General features: G+C 34.4%; 1 protein-coding gene across 1 annotated transcript in view; it reads left to right on the forward strand.

The window, feature by feature from the left end:
• DNAJC13 (DnaJ heat shock protein family (Hsp40) member C13) overlaps positions 1–16,578 on the forward strand; it is a 118,434-nt gene that overhangs the window by 47,829 nt on the left and 54,027 nt on the right. The window contains exons 19-29 of the mRNA XM_054482345.1: positions 169–264; positions 1,042–1,185; positions 4,714–4,796; positions 6,496–6,649; positions 9,342–9,445; positions 9,533–9,692; positions 10,768–10,830; positions 11,914–12,015; positions 13,770–13,874; positions 14,911–15,113; positions 16,127–16,211. Coding sequence (XP_054338320.1) covers positions 169–264; positions 1,042–1,185; positions 4,714–4,796; positions 6,496–6,649; positions 9,342–9,445; positions 9,533–9,692; positions 10,768–10,830; positions 11,914–12,015; positions 13,770–13,874; positions 14,911–15,113; positions 16,127–16,211 — 1,299 coding nt within the window. The remainder of the gene's footprint in view (positions 1–168; positions 265–1,041; positions 1,186–4,713; positions 4,797–6,495; positions 6,650–9,341; positions 9,446–9,532; positions 9,693–10,767; positions 10,831–11,913; positions 12,016–13,769; positions 13,875–14,910; positions 15,114–16,126; positions 16,212–16,578) is intronic.

Consider the following 16,578-nt stretch of genomic DNA (forward strand, 5'->3'; position numbering starts at 1 on the left):
CTGTACTGTTAAAAGGGGATGGTTTGTTTTTTATTGAAAAGGTATTTATCATCGGAGTTACCGTAAAGTTTTACCCTCAATAGCTAAGCCACAGTATTAATTTATTTGCGTTTTTAAGGCTAAATTTTCTTTTTCACACTGTTTTGAAAATGGATTTTGTGTTTTTAGCCGCCAGGCTTGCTGGCATACTTGGACAGCTCAGATCTCGTACCTGAGAAGGATGCTGATCGGATGCATGTTAGAGACAATGTGAAAATAGCAATGGTAAATATGATTGTCCCAAGTGTGTCTTTTTTAGGAGTAAGGGTACTGTTATATATATATGTCTTTTTTGAAACACGCTAAAAATTTTTAGAAACAAAGAATTCATTGCATTGAATAGTAATGCTTAACTATTGATACGTTTCTTGAGGTAAAATTTACATCCCATAATATTCATCTTTTTAAGGTATAGAATTAAATATTTTGTGGTATATTTACAGAGTTGTGCAACTATCACCACAAATTAATGTTATGAATAGTGGTCATTTTATTCTATGTTTTGTTTCTCTAATTCAACTTATTGGTACATTCTGGAGTACCAGTAAGTGTGTAAATGTGGTATTTTGCACATATGAGATTGATAAATGTTGTTGGTAAAAACGGCCAACCATGAAAAAAGTTATAGGTAGGGTTTTTTTCTTATAAGATCTATGTTAATTATAAGGTTGGGCCATCCATGGAAAAATTAAACATCTTTATGATACACTACTATAATAATTTCTTACATGTATTCTTTTTCTGTCATCACTCCTTCTCTGTCTGCACCCAGCTCCCACTTGCATCTTGCCACCCCTCCTAAAAGAATCATCTTGAAACCTAAGTAGAAAAGTTAGTTTCTTGGATAAAAAGTGTAATTGTAGAAGTTTTCAGTTTGTTTCTTCACTAAACCATAATATCCAGCATTTACCTTATAAAATAGATAGAATGACTCAGCTTTACATAGAGTTTTAAAATAAATTTGCAAACAGGCATGTAATGGATTTCAACATTATTTTACAGGATCAGTATGGAAAATTTAATAAAGTTCCAGAGTGGCAAAGACTAGCTGGAAAAGCTGCTAAAGAAGTTGAAAAATTTGCCAAAGAAAAAGTGGATCTTGTATTGATGCACTGGAGGGATAGGATGGGCATTGCTCAAAAAGAGGTAAAAATAAAATTTGCTTCCAAATTCCTAGCACTTCTGTGTGTCTTAGTCTACTTTACTTCCTGCTGTTCACAGAGATGGTATTGATATATTTCTTGCTGAATACCTGAAGCTTAAAAATGAATGGTACCTAATTTCTTTCTTTTTTATTTTATTTTATTTTATTTTTTTTGAGGCGGAGCCTTGCTGTGTTGCACAGGCTGGAGTGCAGTGGAGCGATCTCGGCTCGCTGCAAGCTCCGCCTCCTAGGTTCACGCCATTCTTCTGCCTCAGCCTCCCAAGTAGCTGGGACTACAGGCGCCCGCCACCACGCCTGGCTAATTTTTTGTATTTTTAGTAGAGATGGGGTTTCACCGTGTTAGCCAGGATGGTCTCGATCTCCTGACCTCGTGATCCGCCCGCCTTGGCCTCCCAAAGTGCTGGGATTACAGGCATGAGCCACCCCACCCCACCGAATGGTACCTAATTTCTAATTCATATTTTTGTATACATTTTCCTTAGCTCATAGTTTTATGAGTTGATGATTAGGTTTTTATTTTGGTATTTAATATAGAATTCCACTCTTAATTTTTCTTCCATTCCAGTTTTTGTTCTTTTTTATTCTTATGTATTTATTTTCTTCCCTTCTTCTCTGGACTTTGTTTTGTACCTATAAAAATAAAGGTGCTCTTCCTGTTAGCCTTTTTATTCAGAACTAGCCAGACAAGTGTTTAAGATTCACATTTTAAATTAAATTTATTGTGTGTACTTAAATTTTGTAATATTTGTTTCTCAAATCAAAGTTAGATCTAAAACAGTTTTAGTCTCATTCTTCAGCATGCAGTATATTCTACAGAACCTGATTCAGTAATGCATTCTTCTATCTATAATGGGTTTGGCAGTGGTTGAGTATGAATTAAGATGTCCTGTAGAAGCAGTCTTGATCTCAGTTTTTGTTGATCACACATACATTCTTTCTCTTTAACCTTCTCCTTATTTATGGTAGTTATTGCCTTATTCAAGGAAAATAACTTTAATATCTTTCTAAAACAAGTGGGTTTCTTATGGATTACCAGAATACATAAGCATAGCAGAACAAATATTATAGTCTTGTGTATCTATCTGAAATTGGGATCAGTGTTCAATTCTTTAGAGCTCCCGAATAATAGATTACTGCTAATTTATATAAGTGATATATTCAATATAAAGAATCATTAGGCTTTCAAGTGACTGTGTAGTATAGTAAAGAGGATACTGAACTTTGAGTTGGTTAACTTCTGAGCCTAGTTTCATCACTCGTTAATCCAAGTTACGGTTTTTAGAACCTTACTTTCCTCTTTCATAAATCGGAATAACAATACCTCCCTTCTCTATCTTATAGGGTTTTTTTGATATACAAGCAAGATAATAGTAAAGGCACTAGATACATATCTGGTCAGGATAATACTGGTATAGCATTTGAACAGTTGAAAAATCTACAGATATGAATGATTTTCACAGTTATTAAAAATTACAAGCTCCTGGCTTCAGGTAGTTAAACCGATTTCTAAAATAACAGTTGTTTCAAGCTGTTGAATATAATTATCATACTGTAGATAAGTTTTTGGCATCAGACTTCATATGTAACATTTATCCAGCATAAGCATGAACACAAAGCTCTAGTCTTAGCTAAAACTATGGATAATAATCTGCTATTTTAAAACATTTGAGAGGGAAAAGAATATTTTTAATATAAAAAATGTTTTATTGGTTTGTTGGTATCATTTACATGGGGTATTACTAAAGTTTTGAGTAAATAATGATGCCAGATAAATGTTGGTCAAGAAGATCTTTTGGTTAGCATCAATGGCTTATCCCCTTTCTGCATGGGTACTATTTTTAACATTAATTTCTTTAGGGAACAGCAAATAATCTTTGTGACTATTTTATTAATAGAAACACTAACATCAAAGTTTGGAATGATCTTATGCTGTAGTTAGAGTCTGAAAACTAATCATTGTCAAGATTAACTGGCAATTCTTGAAACAACTGCATTTGTTATATAATCAATGTTTATGAAGTCAGTTCCATTTGTAGCTGATGCTCTGTGCTGGATTAATAGTAACCTTTGGCTAACGTATAAGGTTGCTTTTTCTTTGTTATTTTCAGTTTAGGGATTTGTTTAGCTAGTTAGAGCTGTTAGCCTGAGTCTCCAATTCAGTCACTTAGTTTATGGAGAGCTTTTTGTCCTTTTTCTGTATAGCATTTACATTTTTATTACTCTGGACTGCCAGCCTTTTGTCCTGGCGGGGAGGAGGGATTGAAGAAAGTACTTCTTAATTAGAAAGTTTAAGAAAAGATTCGTCATTAAACCAAATTTTGAATTATTTATATACTTTATTCAAGCCACTTTGCATTAGTTTTCATGACAGTGCACAGAATTAAAATTTGTAGGAAACATTTTCTTACATAACTTATAGGGTTTATATTTCAAATAATATTTTTTAAAATTTATTTTACCTTTTTTCTTTCTATGTCATCTAGTCTGGGGTTTTTTTGCACTTTAATGAAATTACAGACTTCCATGTTTTAATCTATACCACTTTCTACTTTTTGTTTCTATCACAATGAGGATTAGAGTTTTCATATCTGATATATATATATATGGGTTTCATTTGGAGCAGAGATTCTTAACCTCTGGTCCATGTACAGACTTTAAGAATTCTTGAAATCTTCTCTTCCAGTTACAGCCTTAAGTATGTGCCTATCTCTGAAACAGGGGCCATAGCTTTCTTTGAATTCTCAAAGGGTTTATGACTGCCTAAAATTTGAGTCACAGGCTTAGAGAAGCAGGTGCACCTATTTTAGTCTTAAAGTGAAGATAATTTTGTATTGATGTGTAATAGATATAATTTAGCAGATCTAGGCTCATTCTTTTTATTTTCTTTAATTTTTTTTTCCTTTTTACGATTAAATTCAGGACAAAAACAATATGGTGAGTGTTAAGTCCATGCTACGTGTGTGAAATGCATTAAGCTGCCTGGCATGTGGAGTCATCTTTGATATTCTCTGTTTAATAAATTCAAGTCTTACTTCACATGTGTTTGAATGTAGACACATTTCTTCTCCATTAGCTATTTCAATTTGTACTTGCTCCTCTTGGCTTTGGTAGCACTTTAACAACCTGTAATCTTTTGCATTTATTGTTGTCCCAAGGCTTTTGTGTTAACTGCATGTAAATGTTTGAAACAAGTCACTGTTTTTGACTATTATAAATTTTATTAATCACTGTAAACTTTAACAAAATTTGGTGTTGAAACAGCTTTAGGCTACATGGAAAATACTTGAGTAACACTATAGAAATATATGCTGTCAAATTATTATATGTGATATAATTTAATATCCTATATTTATATTCATGTTTTATAGATTTTATTTATTCCATTAATTTTTGTTTCTGTCAAAATTTGATGAAAGAAATGTTTCTCATCACTTATAAATTGATGATCTTCTGACTAAGCCTATGTGGTAGCCCCAGATTGAGCACTATGAAGTTTTTTTCTATTCCAGAATATAAATCAGAAGCCAGTAGTTCTTCGAAAGAGAAGACAAAGAATAAAAATAGAAGCAAATTGGGATCTCTTCTATTATAGGTAAACTTTAGGTCTCTTTTCCAATAAAGATTAAATTTAGTATTGCCATGAGAGGCATCATGACACGTTCTTCTTCCCTGAAACTGTTGCTTTATGCCACATGTATTTTTATGCCATCAAGTTCAGGAACTATAACTGTTAAGATTGGGGTGACTAGAGATGCTCCTAAAATTAAGGCTTTTCATAGAGTGATAGTCTGAGGAACTAAAATTACATTAAAGACTTTGTTAAGGCTTAGAGACGATTACTTTAAAAACACTTTATTACAGGCTTAGAAATAATTGCATACTTCCTAGTTGGAAATAGAGTCTTAAAAGAGGCAGATGATAACATAAGACTTGGGAGAAATGAGTGTCCAAGTTAGCTGATAGGAAGACCTTCCCTCCTATCAAATGTGGTAACCTCTTCCCTCTTCTTATCTACTAATCTCACCCTTACCCTGCACCCCCTTCCCAGACACACACACACACACACACGCGCGCGCGACAGGGAAACAATCATTTTGGGGAGCTTGCAAAGCTTCTTTAAGATAACTCACAGTACTCACTCTGGAAACTGACATATCAATTATACCTTGGCCAATAAAGAAAAATATGTCCTTTGAAAACTCCCCCACACTACTTTTAAAGTATACAGTATGTATATAGTATATCCTTAAGTATATGCCTTGGATTTCTCTCTCAGTTGTGTTGCGCCCCATAGAACTTCCTTGGAACTCTGAAATGAGACTTTCTAGGAGGATTGCAAACTTGAAAGTAAGCATATGTGAAGCCCATTCATCCCCAGTTAGACTTGTGCCCAAATGTTTTACAAGTCACTCCAAGCATATGAGGAAGATACTTTGAAAATGCTCAGTCATAGCTTGGTAGTTTGCAGTATTCTTTCTTGGGTAGTCTGTAAAGTCCTAACATATAGATTGTTGCTTATTCCACATGCTTTACCCAGAAGTCCAGTAATTCTTATCTCCCCAACCTAAAGTTTTGTATCTGACCAGAGAATTGTGTTTTTGTTCTTTTTTAGTTTTTTTTTTTTTTTTTTTTGAGACGGAGTCTCACTCTGTCACCCAGGCTGGAGTGCAATGGCGCGATCTTGGCTCACTGCAACCTCTGCCTCCCGAGTTCAAGCAACTCTCCAGCCTCAGCCTCACAAGTAACTGGGATTACAGGCGTGTGCCACCACACCCAGCTAATTTTTTGTATTTTTAGTAGAGACAGGGTTTCACCATGTTGGCCAGGTTGATCTCAAACTCCTAACCTCATGATCCACCCGCCTCGGCCTCCCGAAGTGCTGAGATTACAGGTGGGAGCCACCGCGCCTGGCCAGTGGAATTGTTTTCTAAATGGAATTTGTATTAGCAACAAACATTGAAGTTGAAATATCAGGGTTTTTTTTTTAATTCACACAGATTTGTTTCATAGCTTAGGTTCCTTTTTTTCCTCAACTTTTTATTATGAAAACTTTCAAACATACAAAAGGTAAAATAATTTTGCAGTGAATATCTGTATACCTACCACCAATGTATACCTACCATTAATGTTTTACTCTACTTCCTTTATACAGATTTTATTTTCTTTACTTACATTTGCTAAAGTCTATTCCCTTTTTTTTTTTTTTTTTTTTGTGCTTATTATAAGGTCAGTAAGGGATATTTATAGATTTTTTAAAATGCTTAGTGCATCCTGATTATATGTATGTCTAGGTTTGGTCAAGACCATGCCAGGTCAAACCTTATTTGGAATTTCAAAACACGAGAAGAACTGAAAGATACTCTTGAATCTGAAATGAGAGCATTTAATATTGACAGAGAACTTGGAAGTGCTAATGTGATCTCCTGGAACCACCATGAGTTTGAGGTAAAGTTTGATTTTTCCAGTATATTAATCTTAAAAAATAAACCATGTACTATTTGGGGAGTGATTTTTTTTAAAAACATTTGTAATTACATATCTTGTCTTTACCTTTCCCCCTTTAATGTTATGTAGGAAATACTGGAAAACTTTAATCATTGTATCAGACAAAAATAAAAAATTTTGTTAAGTAACTTAGCTTTGTACCTGAGAATCATGGAAGAATTTTAATAAATTTGATTCTATGCATTCCAAATCTATTCTTTCCTTTTTTCTTTTCTTTTCCATTTCTGGGACCTTTGAGTTCTTTTTTCATTGAAACATACCCTGTTTGCCTTGTTCCTTGTAACTTGTTTGATTTTTGTGTGTGTTAATTGATTCTGAATGTGACCATATTTTGCTGTTCTATTAAAATATTGATGTGAAGAGCAGGAAAAACAAGAAAGATGGTAGTAGTAATTTTATATGTGTGGGTGTATATATAATTGAAGTATATTATAAACATATACAATTTAAACTATTATAGCTTTAAATTTGAACATGTGAGTGATCCTGCGGGCTTTGACTTTAACCCAGTTGCATTTCCATATTCCATTTGGATATGCTCATTCTTAGCAAAATGAAAAACTCGTCTTTACTTTGTTTTTGGGAGTCTGTATTCTGCTGGATTTTCTCCTTTTTCACTGTCTACTTCTCAAGTCTTCTTTACTCATTTTGCTTCATCTCGCTGACCACTAAATGTTGGCTAGCTCCAAAGTTTCAGTTCTTTGACCTCGTTCATTTTTATTCATTGCCTCAATGAAATCATTAAATTTCATGGCTTTAAATGTTTTTATTTTATTTTTTATTTTTCTGAGACACGACCTTGCTTTATTGCGTAGGCTAGACTGCAGTGGTGCCATCTTGGCTCACTGCAGCCTCTGCCTCATTGGCTCAAGCAATCCTTCCACCTTAGCCTCCCCAGTAGGTGGGACCAGAGGCTTGCACCACCATGCCTAGCTAATTTTTGTATTTTTTATAGAGACGAGGTTTCACTATGTTGCCCAGTCTGGCTTTTTATTTGCTGGTGGCTTCCAGATTTTTATCTCTTGCTTAGACTTTTAGCCCTAGACTTCATACTTCTATCTCATAATTGGATATCTGATAAGTATCTAGAACTTTTCTCCAAAATTGTACTCTTGTTCTTCCTCTGAGCCTACTTCTCTTACAGTCTTTATGATCTTAGATAATGACTACTCCTTATTTTCTAGTGAAAACCCTTGACATTATCTTTTATATCAAGTTTTTTAGCAAATTCCATACAGTGCACCTTCAAAATTTATTCAGACCTTCTTCCTGGTAGATTGCAACAATATCACTGCTTCTACTCTTGCCTCCCTGGAATCTGTTATCAACATAGCAGAGTTACCTTGCTAAATAGCAAGCACATCATTTCTGTGCTCAAACCCTTGGTGCTCTTGTGGTTTCCCATCTCAGTTAAAATCTGAGTCCTTAAAATGACTTACAAGCCAGCATCTGTGTAACCCCCAATGCTAAGCATTGTTTCTTTTATCTCATCTCATACTCCTCTCCTTCTCTCACACTCTTTTCCAGCCAAACAGGCTTCTTAGAAAATACCAAATTCACGTTCTTGCCTCAAGGTCATCTTATTTGGTGTTTCCTCTGCTTAGAATAAGGGTTTTCCCCAGATAACCTCATAACCTGTTTGCTCATTTTCAGATCTTTTGAATGTCGTTATCTGAGTGGGCTTTCCCTGGATACCTTGTTTAAAAATGTAGCCCCTTTTATACATACACACATATTTACATATATATTCTCTCTCCCTATCCCCGTTTCCTGCTTTATTTTACTCTGTAGTACTTACTGTCACCCAACTATCAAATATATTTCACTTTTTTATGGGCTTCACCTGTGAGTGCAGAAACCTTTGTTTGTTCAACTGCTGCGTCTCCAGTGCCTGGAATAGTACATGGCACACAGTATATGCTTAATAGAAATTGAATGAATTGAATGCTTAGACTTTATATAGAAAGTGAAATGAAGATATAGATTTGATTTCATATAATTTATATTTTTAGAAATCTATTATTTTAGACTTCGGAAAAAGAATTTTGATCTGGGAATTCCTTTTTATAATTGCCTGAAATCTTTCCTTGAGACACACAGCCTGAGTGCAGGCATAGTGATGCTGCCCCAACTCCTGATCTTTGACTTTGCCCTCATTTATCACCTCAATTTAGTAGCATGGGGTGATTTGACATAGAAGAAATTCTTTACGAAAATGTAAAAGGTAGTTTTATGTGTTGGTTTTAAGTCTTGGCACATCGCCAGGGATAGAGCTGTGGGATAGAGGAAAGACCTGAAGTGGTGTATGTGTGTTGAGCAAATTATGTGTGATGCAGAACCATCTACTCCTTGCTTTTTTATAGCAAACCCAGTAGAGAATAAAGCAGATTTTATTCCTCCTTTTTTAATTGACACCACATAGTGCTGTGATAGTTTTTATCAGCAAGTCTTACATTTATAAAATTGGTATGTAATTCTCAGCATTTAGCTAAAATAGTCATGTTAACAATATTGAATTAACAGATATTTTAAGAAATAAGTTCTGAACAGAAAGAATTATAAGAAACAATTATTAGAAATTGCCAAAATCTATTGTAAACTAAAATAGTGTAATTTGCTTTTGTTTATGAAGGTCAAATATGAGTGCCTGGCAGAGGAAATTAAAATAGGAGACTATTACCTGAGATTACTATTGGAGGAAGATGAGAATGAAGAAAGTGGATCAATTAAGAGATCGTGAGCTACTCTGTATATCCTGTTGCATTTGTTTTCACTGTTGGTTTCATGGTTATTTCTATTGTGAACTTTTTTTTTTAAATCTAGGTATGAATTTTTCAATGAACTTTATCATCGCTTCTTGCTTACCCCAAAAGTAAACATGAAGTGTTTATGTTTACAAGCCCTTGCTATTGTTTATGGCAGATGTCACGAAGAAATAGGACCTTTTACAGATACCAGATATATCATTGGAATGTTAGAGAGGGTAAGGATATCATTTAAGGAAATTACTATTTGATAGTGTCACTAGGGTATGTGTTAAATTTTAAAAACTAAATTTAAATTCTGTTTGATCACATTATTACTGTAACTTTCTGCATTCATTTTTCTGTAATTTATACTTATTTAAATCCGAGTTAGATGAATAGGAAAATGAATAATGGGTTAGAATTTGTCCATGTCACTTTGTGTTTCAGTTACTGTTTTCAAATGACTTTAGTTGACCTACTTGTCAGTCTTTAAGTATGGATGAGTTGGACAGGTGTATAAAAGAAATGGTGACTTGTAGAGTTGTATGTACCTCTGATTTTCCATTTTGGAAAAATCTTAATTGATGCTAGCATACTAAATGTAGAAGTGTGAAGATAGTAAAAACCTTTTAAAACTACAATGCTACCCCTCCAAAAAAGAAACCTTGAGTTAGCACTTTACAAAAAATTTTATACAGTTTGTCAAATAAAAAAATTAGTGGACGTGGTGGCATGTACCTGGTGGTTCACCTGGAAGTGGGAGGATCACTTGAACCCAGGAGGTTGAGGCTGCAGTGAGCTGTGATCACACTCCAGCCTGGATGACAGAGCAAGACCTTGTCTCAAAAAAATTTTTTTTCTTTTAAGAATTGGTCATTTAACACTTGAACATGGTGGAGGGGACAAATTAATCAATTCATCATGCAGCTCATTTGATTGCTGCCTGTTTGTTGCAGCGTATATGTTTTATACTTTCTTTTGTGTTTACATTCCTTTTACTTCAAGTATCATTTGGACCAATTATTTCACTTACTTCAATTTTTACATATCTCCTTAAAGCTATATATTAATCTGTTTGATGACTTTAAAATATCTTCCTTTCTAGGGAGATTAGACAAGTTATATAAAGAATGTAATTTTCAGGATTCATTAAGGAATTGCAATAATTGACAGATTTCTATGATTTTTCTCCTTAATGTTTATAAGATGGCATTACTTCTTATGGGCTGTTGGTTGATTTTGTCTAGTAATAGTAATACCTTAATTTTTATTTCTGTTCACTTCTGACCAGATTCTCATTTATTTCAATAGTGCACAGATAAACTTGAACGAGATAGGTTGATTCTCTTCCTTAACAAGTTGATCCTTAATAAGGTACAGTAGTTTCGCATACATACATTGTTATTTCCAAGTCATATAAGTATGTAAGATAAACTCACAGTTTGAGTTGATTATCCAGGGAGTGTTCTTTTCTGTCTTCTCCTTTTTAGACAGAAAGTTCTGTGTGCTCTAATCTCCTGGAGGGAAAGGTTTTTGTCAGTATTCTCTGTATAGTCTGTCTTAATATTATGGGTGCAGAGTGAATTAATGATAATAAAATTCTGAATGACGAATAATGGATGACTTTTAATACATTAAAATGATTTTTAATAATAAAAATTAGCTTATTTTTCTTTAGGGACTCTTTAGGGTTAAATTTTAAGTAAAATATATGCTTGACATAAAATGGAAAGTCTTTATCAGTATACATTTTGTTGATAAAAAGTAATTGGAAGTTATAAGATTCGTCATTTTACTCTGTATTTTCTTTTTAAAGACATTTTAATAGGTTCATGCTCATTTCAAACAAGGAATTCATAGTTGTAATATATAATATTAATTCACAATTTATGTTGAAGTGTAAGCGGATTTTCATTTCTTAAAACTTTGATACTAATACCAATTTGCGTAGTTTTATTCTTATAGTAAGTAATGCAAATGTTTTAAACTGAAGTGTAATTATAAGTACAAAGAAATTCTAATTGGAAATTATAGTCTCTTCTAAGAAATTACCAGTTATTTTAAGTTTATGAAAACAAACTGGAACATTAAAAGATTTTTTAATATAGCAGACTTTATTTCTGATACAGAATAATCTGTTTATTAAAAAGACCTTGACAGAATAATTGTAAAACCAGAGGTTGTTTTTTCCTCAGAATATATTTAAGTAAAAATTCTGAAGTGATCTCTTTGTAATATAGTTTTGCCCTTTTAGTCCATTGGAATTCAGGTTCCTTGAACACAAAATGCTGAAAAGACCAAGTAATCCCAGTCGTATCAATTATTTCCAAAGATTCCAAACATTCTCTTCTTCGAGGACCTTGTAGGTGGTAGTACCTATCGGGAAAGGCACTATTGGGATAGGTTTTAGATTACGAAAAATGTTTAGATTACGAAAAAAATGTTTTCCTCTTCCAGAAAAATGTTAAGGATCTCATGGATTCAAATGGAATAAGAATCCTTGTGGACTTGCTTACCCTTGCACATCTCCATGTAAGCCGAGCTACAGTACCGCTGCAAGTACGTATCCTTGTTTACATTTTACAAACTTAACATTCTTTGAGTATAATCTTAGAGTCAAAAGAATCATAGAAATCTGAAGATATGTGGTCACACACTTATTTGTCCAGTAATTACAGTAGTACTAGTTCTCAGAGATTTCACACAGAAGATGTGAAACCACTGTAAGAACAATCCAAAATGGACAGTAACGATTGAGTTTTATTTTGTCAATTAAAGTAACTGTCTCTAATATGGCTTATCTTGAGGCAGTGTGACTTTTAGGATATAAACTGAATTCATTAGATATGTAACTAGTACTTTTAACATTGGCAAGCAGTAAGAATATGCTTTGCATTAAAGGAGTCTGGACACCTTACTGATACCAGCCAAGAGGACTGATACTTAACTTACAGAAGAATCTATCCTTAGCTCATTTGATTTTTTTGGTGTTTTAATTTCCTGATGTAAGGAGATGTGTCATGTTAGATTTCGTGTGAATTGTGACCGAAAGTGTTATTCAAGTATTTAGTATATGGCATATTCTGTTATATACCATTACAACAGGTACTGTTCTGGTACACATACATTAACTTTTTGAATCCCCCAATAGCCCTTTGAGGTGGTTACTATCCACATTTTACAGATGAGGAAACTAAGGAACACAGAGGCTATCTTGCCCAAGGTCACCTGATAAGTGGCAGAGCTAGAGTTAAGACCCAGAAGTCTATGTGCTCATAACAACTTTGCTGTACCTCTCTATGTGAGTCTAACTGAAAGCTGATAATTATGGCAGTATTTAAAAACATGTTATTTCATTCTCAAGGAAGGTGATTGTAAGAAAAAGAACAGGCCGGGCACGGTGGCTCACACCGGTAATCCCAGCACTTTGGGAGGCTGAGGCGGGAGGATCACTTGAACTCAGGAGTTCAAGACCAGCCTAAGCAAATTGGCAAAATCTGTCTTGACAAAAACAAAAAGCCAGATATGGTGGCACACACCTGTAGTCCCAGCTACTTGAGGGGCTAAGGCAGGAGGATTACATGAGCCTGGGAAGTGAAGGCTGCAGTGAGGCATTTTTGTGCCATTGCACTCCAGGCTGGGTAACAAAGTAAGACCCTGTCTCAAAAAAGAAAGACAAAGAACATAACCATGTTGTGATAAAATAACCCAACTACATAAAAATTTTAACCTAGATTCTTGTAAAACATTGATAGAGAACATTGTAAGAATTATTTGTAGTAAGGGTAATAGATATTAAATTGAGACTAAGTGTATAAAACCACTGAAAACTAACTTTGCTGTTAGCATTTTAATGCTTTGATCTCAGATACTTATTGGAACTCTTAGTTGGAGTGAGTTTTTCCCCCAAAAGAACTTTAATATTTTGATCATTGTTGCTTAAGATTAATGATATGTATCTATTTATGTAACTATTTGCAATATTCTTTGCTACTAAAATGTTAGTGTCCTGGGTATTTATTAATGACCATGGAGAATGTAGATGTCACTGAATTTAGCTTAGATTGCTGAGTGTGAACTTAGGAAACCATTTACTTCAAATATATATTAATAAGGAAATAGTTTTTTCGAACTGTTAGGTTAGGCATTTTGTCCTAAACTCTTAAATCTTAAAATAAGGTCACTTAAAATTTCAGGTTAACTTTTAAAGGGATATAAACCCCTCCAAAGTACTGCTGTGCAACTTTGTTTTATGACATCTGGTCTTTTAGATTTCTGCTTTGGAAAATAATGTAAGTCTTTTTTAAACTTAGAGCAATGTAATTGAAGCTGCTCCAGATATGAAAAGAGAGAGTGAAAAGGAATGGTATTTTGGCAACGCAGACAAAGAAAGGAGTGGCCCGTATGGATTTCATGAGGTATGTATCTTGGAGATAGTTTTTGTGAAGGTCTCAGCATTTCTTATGCCCCCCTGCTTAGCACTTACAGAGGTGTGGAATATTTTAAAGCTGTCATTTAAATTCCTGTTATTAGCTTCAAGGGCCCTGCAACTCAGTTTCCACATGAAAAATGGAGAACCAAACATACATATAAAATTATGCCTTCAAACCTTGTTTAAAAGCTGTTGTTACGGAGGTAGCACTCAGGTTTTTAGTGATTTTTATGTAATAATTTCTGGCTGGGTGTAGTGGCTCACACCTGTAATTCCAGCACTGTGAGAGGATCACTTGAAGCCAGGAGATCAAGACCAGCCTGGGCAACATAGCAAGAGACTATCTCTATTAAAATAAAACATAATTAGCTAAGCATGGTGGTGCATGCCTATAGTCTCAGCTACTTGAGAGGCTGAGGTGGGAGGATCGCTTCCAGGAGGTTGAGACTGCAGTAAGCTGTGATCACACCACTGCACTCCAGCCTGGGCAATGAATAGCGAGACCCTATCTCCAAAAAAGAAAAAAAAAAAAAAAAAGCTATCTTAGTACTTATGTCAAACTGTAATGTTTCTATATGGTATGAATAAGTAAGTTTTAATATGCAGTCTAAAATTCATTGAAAATTATTCAGTCTAAGAACTAAGGACAGTTTTCCTCTTTATCTTGATACTTGATCCTGCCTCTGATCTTCAGCCTCCCAGGCTCATTTCGAATTGGGCAAAGATAGTTTTATGGAGGACCAACTGTTCTGCTCTAGTATAATTTGATTATTTAGCACTCCACCTGTCATTTTTACTCTTTCCAGTATTCTTTATGCTCTGCAGGTTGGCCAAGTGGTTGTTTTTTGTATTAACCAAATTTGGGTTCCCAAAGGCCTGTCAATAAAACTTGTTTTTTCTAAAATAGTGTACTTGCATGTTTGTTTCATAATTTAGTATGTATTTACTATAAAGTAGAAAAACATTAGTGAGGTTTTTCATTTTATTTTGTCTGTTTGTAATAATGCCTTCCATCCATTAAGATCCAAGAATTGTGGACCAAAGGAATGTTAAATGCAAAAACCAGATGCTGGGCTCAAGGCATGGATGGATGGCGACCACTTCAGTCCATACCCCAGCTTAAGTGGTGTCTCTTAGCCAGTGGACAGGCTGTCCTGAATGAAACTGACCTTGCTACCCTTATATTGAACATGTTGATCACAATGTGTGGATATTTTCCAAGCAGGTAAAATGTAACTGAATGTTCCTGGATAATTGATATGCTTCCTTAGTAACATCATAGAATCAGTCTGGTGTTTTAAAACAAAGATGTCCTATTTATGGCCTTGGAGGAATGCTGCTTTGACCTTTGGCATTTTTTGAAACAGATATAAAGAATTTGCAAATTATATTAATAAAGTAGCTAAAAAAAGCAACTTTCTCTGGGAGATTTCAAATAATGTTACAAAACTGAGACTTACAATAGTAACAATTTTATAATTCATGTGAATTGGTGTGAATGTTTTGAATTACACATACTGCAGGACATAGACAGTGGTGAATGCCAGCTGTTGATCTGACAGGCTAGCTATTTCTGCTATAGAAGGCAAGTGTAGGCCCATGTCTTGCCCCACTTGACCAGTGAAGGTGAGAATTTGTTCTCCAAGTCATAAGTATAACACTTGCATGTAACTTTTTAATCTTTGTGAAATATTTACATATAAATCATTTTGATTCATTACTGTACTAAAGATATCTTGTGATGGAAATTACTGAGAAACTGTAACATATTTTAAAACACTTGAAGTTTTCATGGTTCCAGTTGGACTCAAAATTATACAGTTAGTATTTAGAAATAAGGTAGCCTTAAAATTAAATTTATACTTGGAAAATACCAAACATAGTTAAATCAAGGTTTAAATTTATGTAACAAAGTTTGATACGCCCTTTGGGGGAAAATATCCACTGACAGTGTGTTGGACAACACCAAGTTTAATCAATTAAATAATAAATAAGAGTCTTTGGCTCTTCTAGGGTACTGTTTTTCAAGGAAATCTTATGGAAGGAAATGAAGTCATATTAAGCAGCCAAATAGATTTAAACCAAAATACCTAATCATGTTCCCAGCTGTATGAGAGCTTAGTCTTCATTAACAAAAAAGTAAGGTAACCTGCTTCATGCCTAGTAGAATGTCATATGCTCTGAACATACAAATTTTAATAAATATATTAAGTGTTGACACGAGAAAATGTTTTCTAGGGATCAAGACAATGCCATCATTCGGCCTCTACCCAAAGTGAAAAGACTGCTATCAGATAGCACTTGCCTTCCCCATATTATTCAGGTGAGTTATATAATCAAACTAGGAGCAATTTTAAGAATCATTTTCTCTTAATTTTATTATCAGTACCAGTCTTTGTTTTGTTGCAGTCTATTCCATTTTCAAAAAGCCTAAACAGGCCAGGTGTGGAGTCTCACACCTCCAATCCCAGCACTTTGGGAGGCCGAGGTGGGAGGGTTGCTTGAGTCAAGGAGTTCGAGACCACTTTGGTCAACATAGGAAGACCCCATCTCTACAAAAAATAAATAAATAAATAAAGCAAATGGCTGCCAGGCATGATGGCACATGTCTGTAGTCCCTGCCCCTTGGGAAGCTGAGGTGGGAGGATTGTTTGATCCCAGGAGTTTGAGGCTGCAGCGAGCTGTGATCA

This window comes from Pongo pygmaeus, chromosome 2 (assembly GCF_028885625.2).
Source record: "Pongo pygmaeus isolate AG05252 chromosome 2, NHGRI_mPonPyg2-v2.0_pri, whole genome shotgun sequence".
NCBI lineage: Eukaryota > Metazoa > Chordata > Mammalia > Primates > Hominidae > Pongo > Pongo pygmaeus.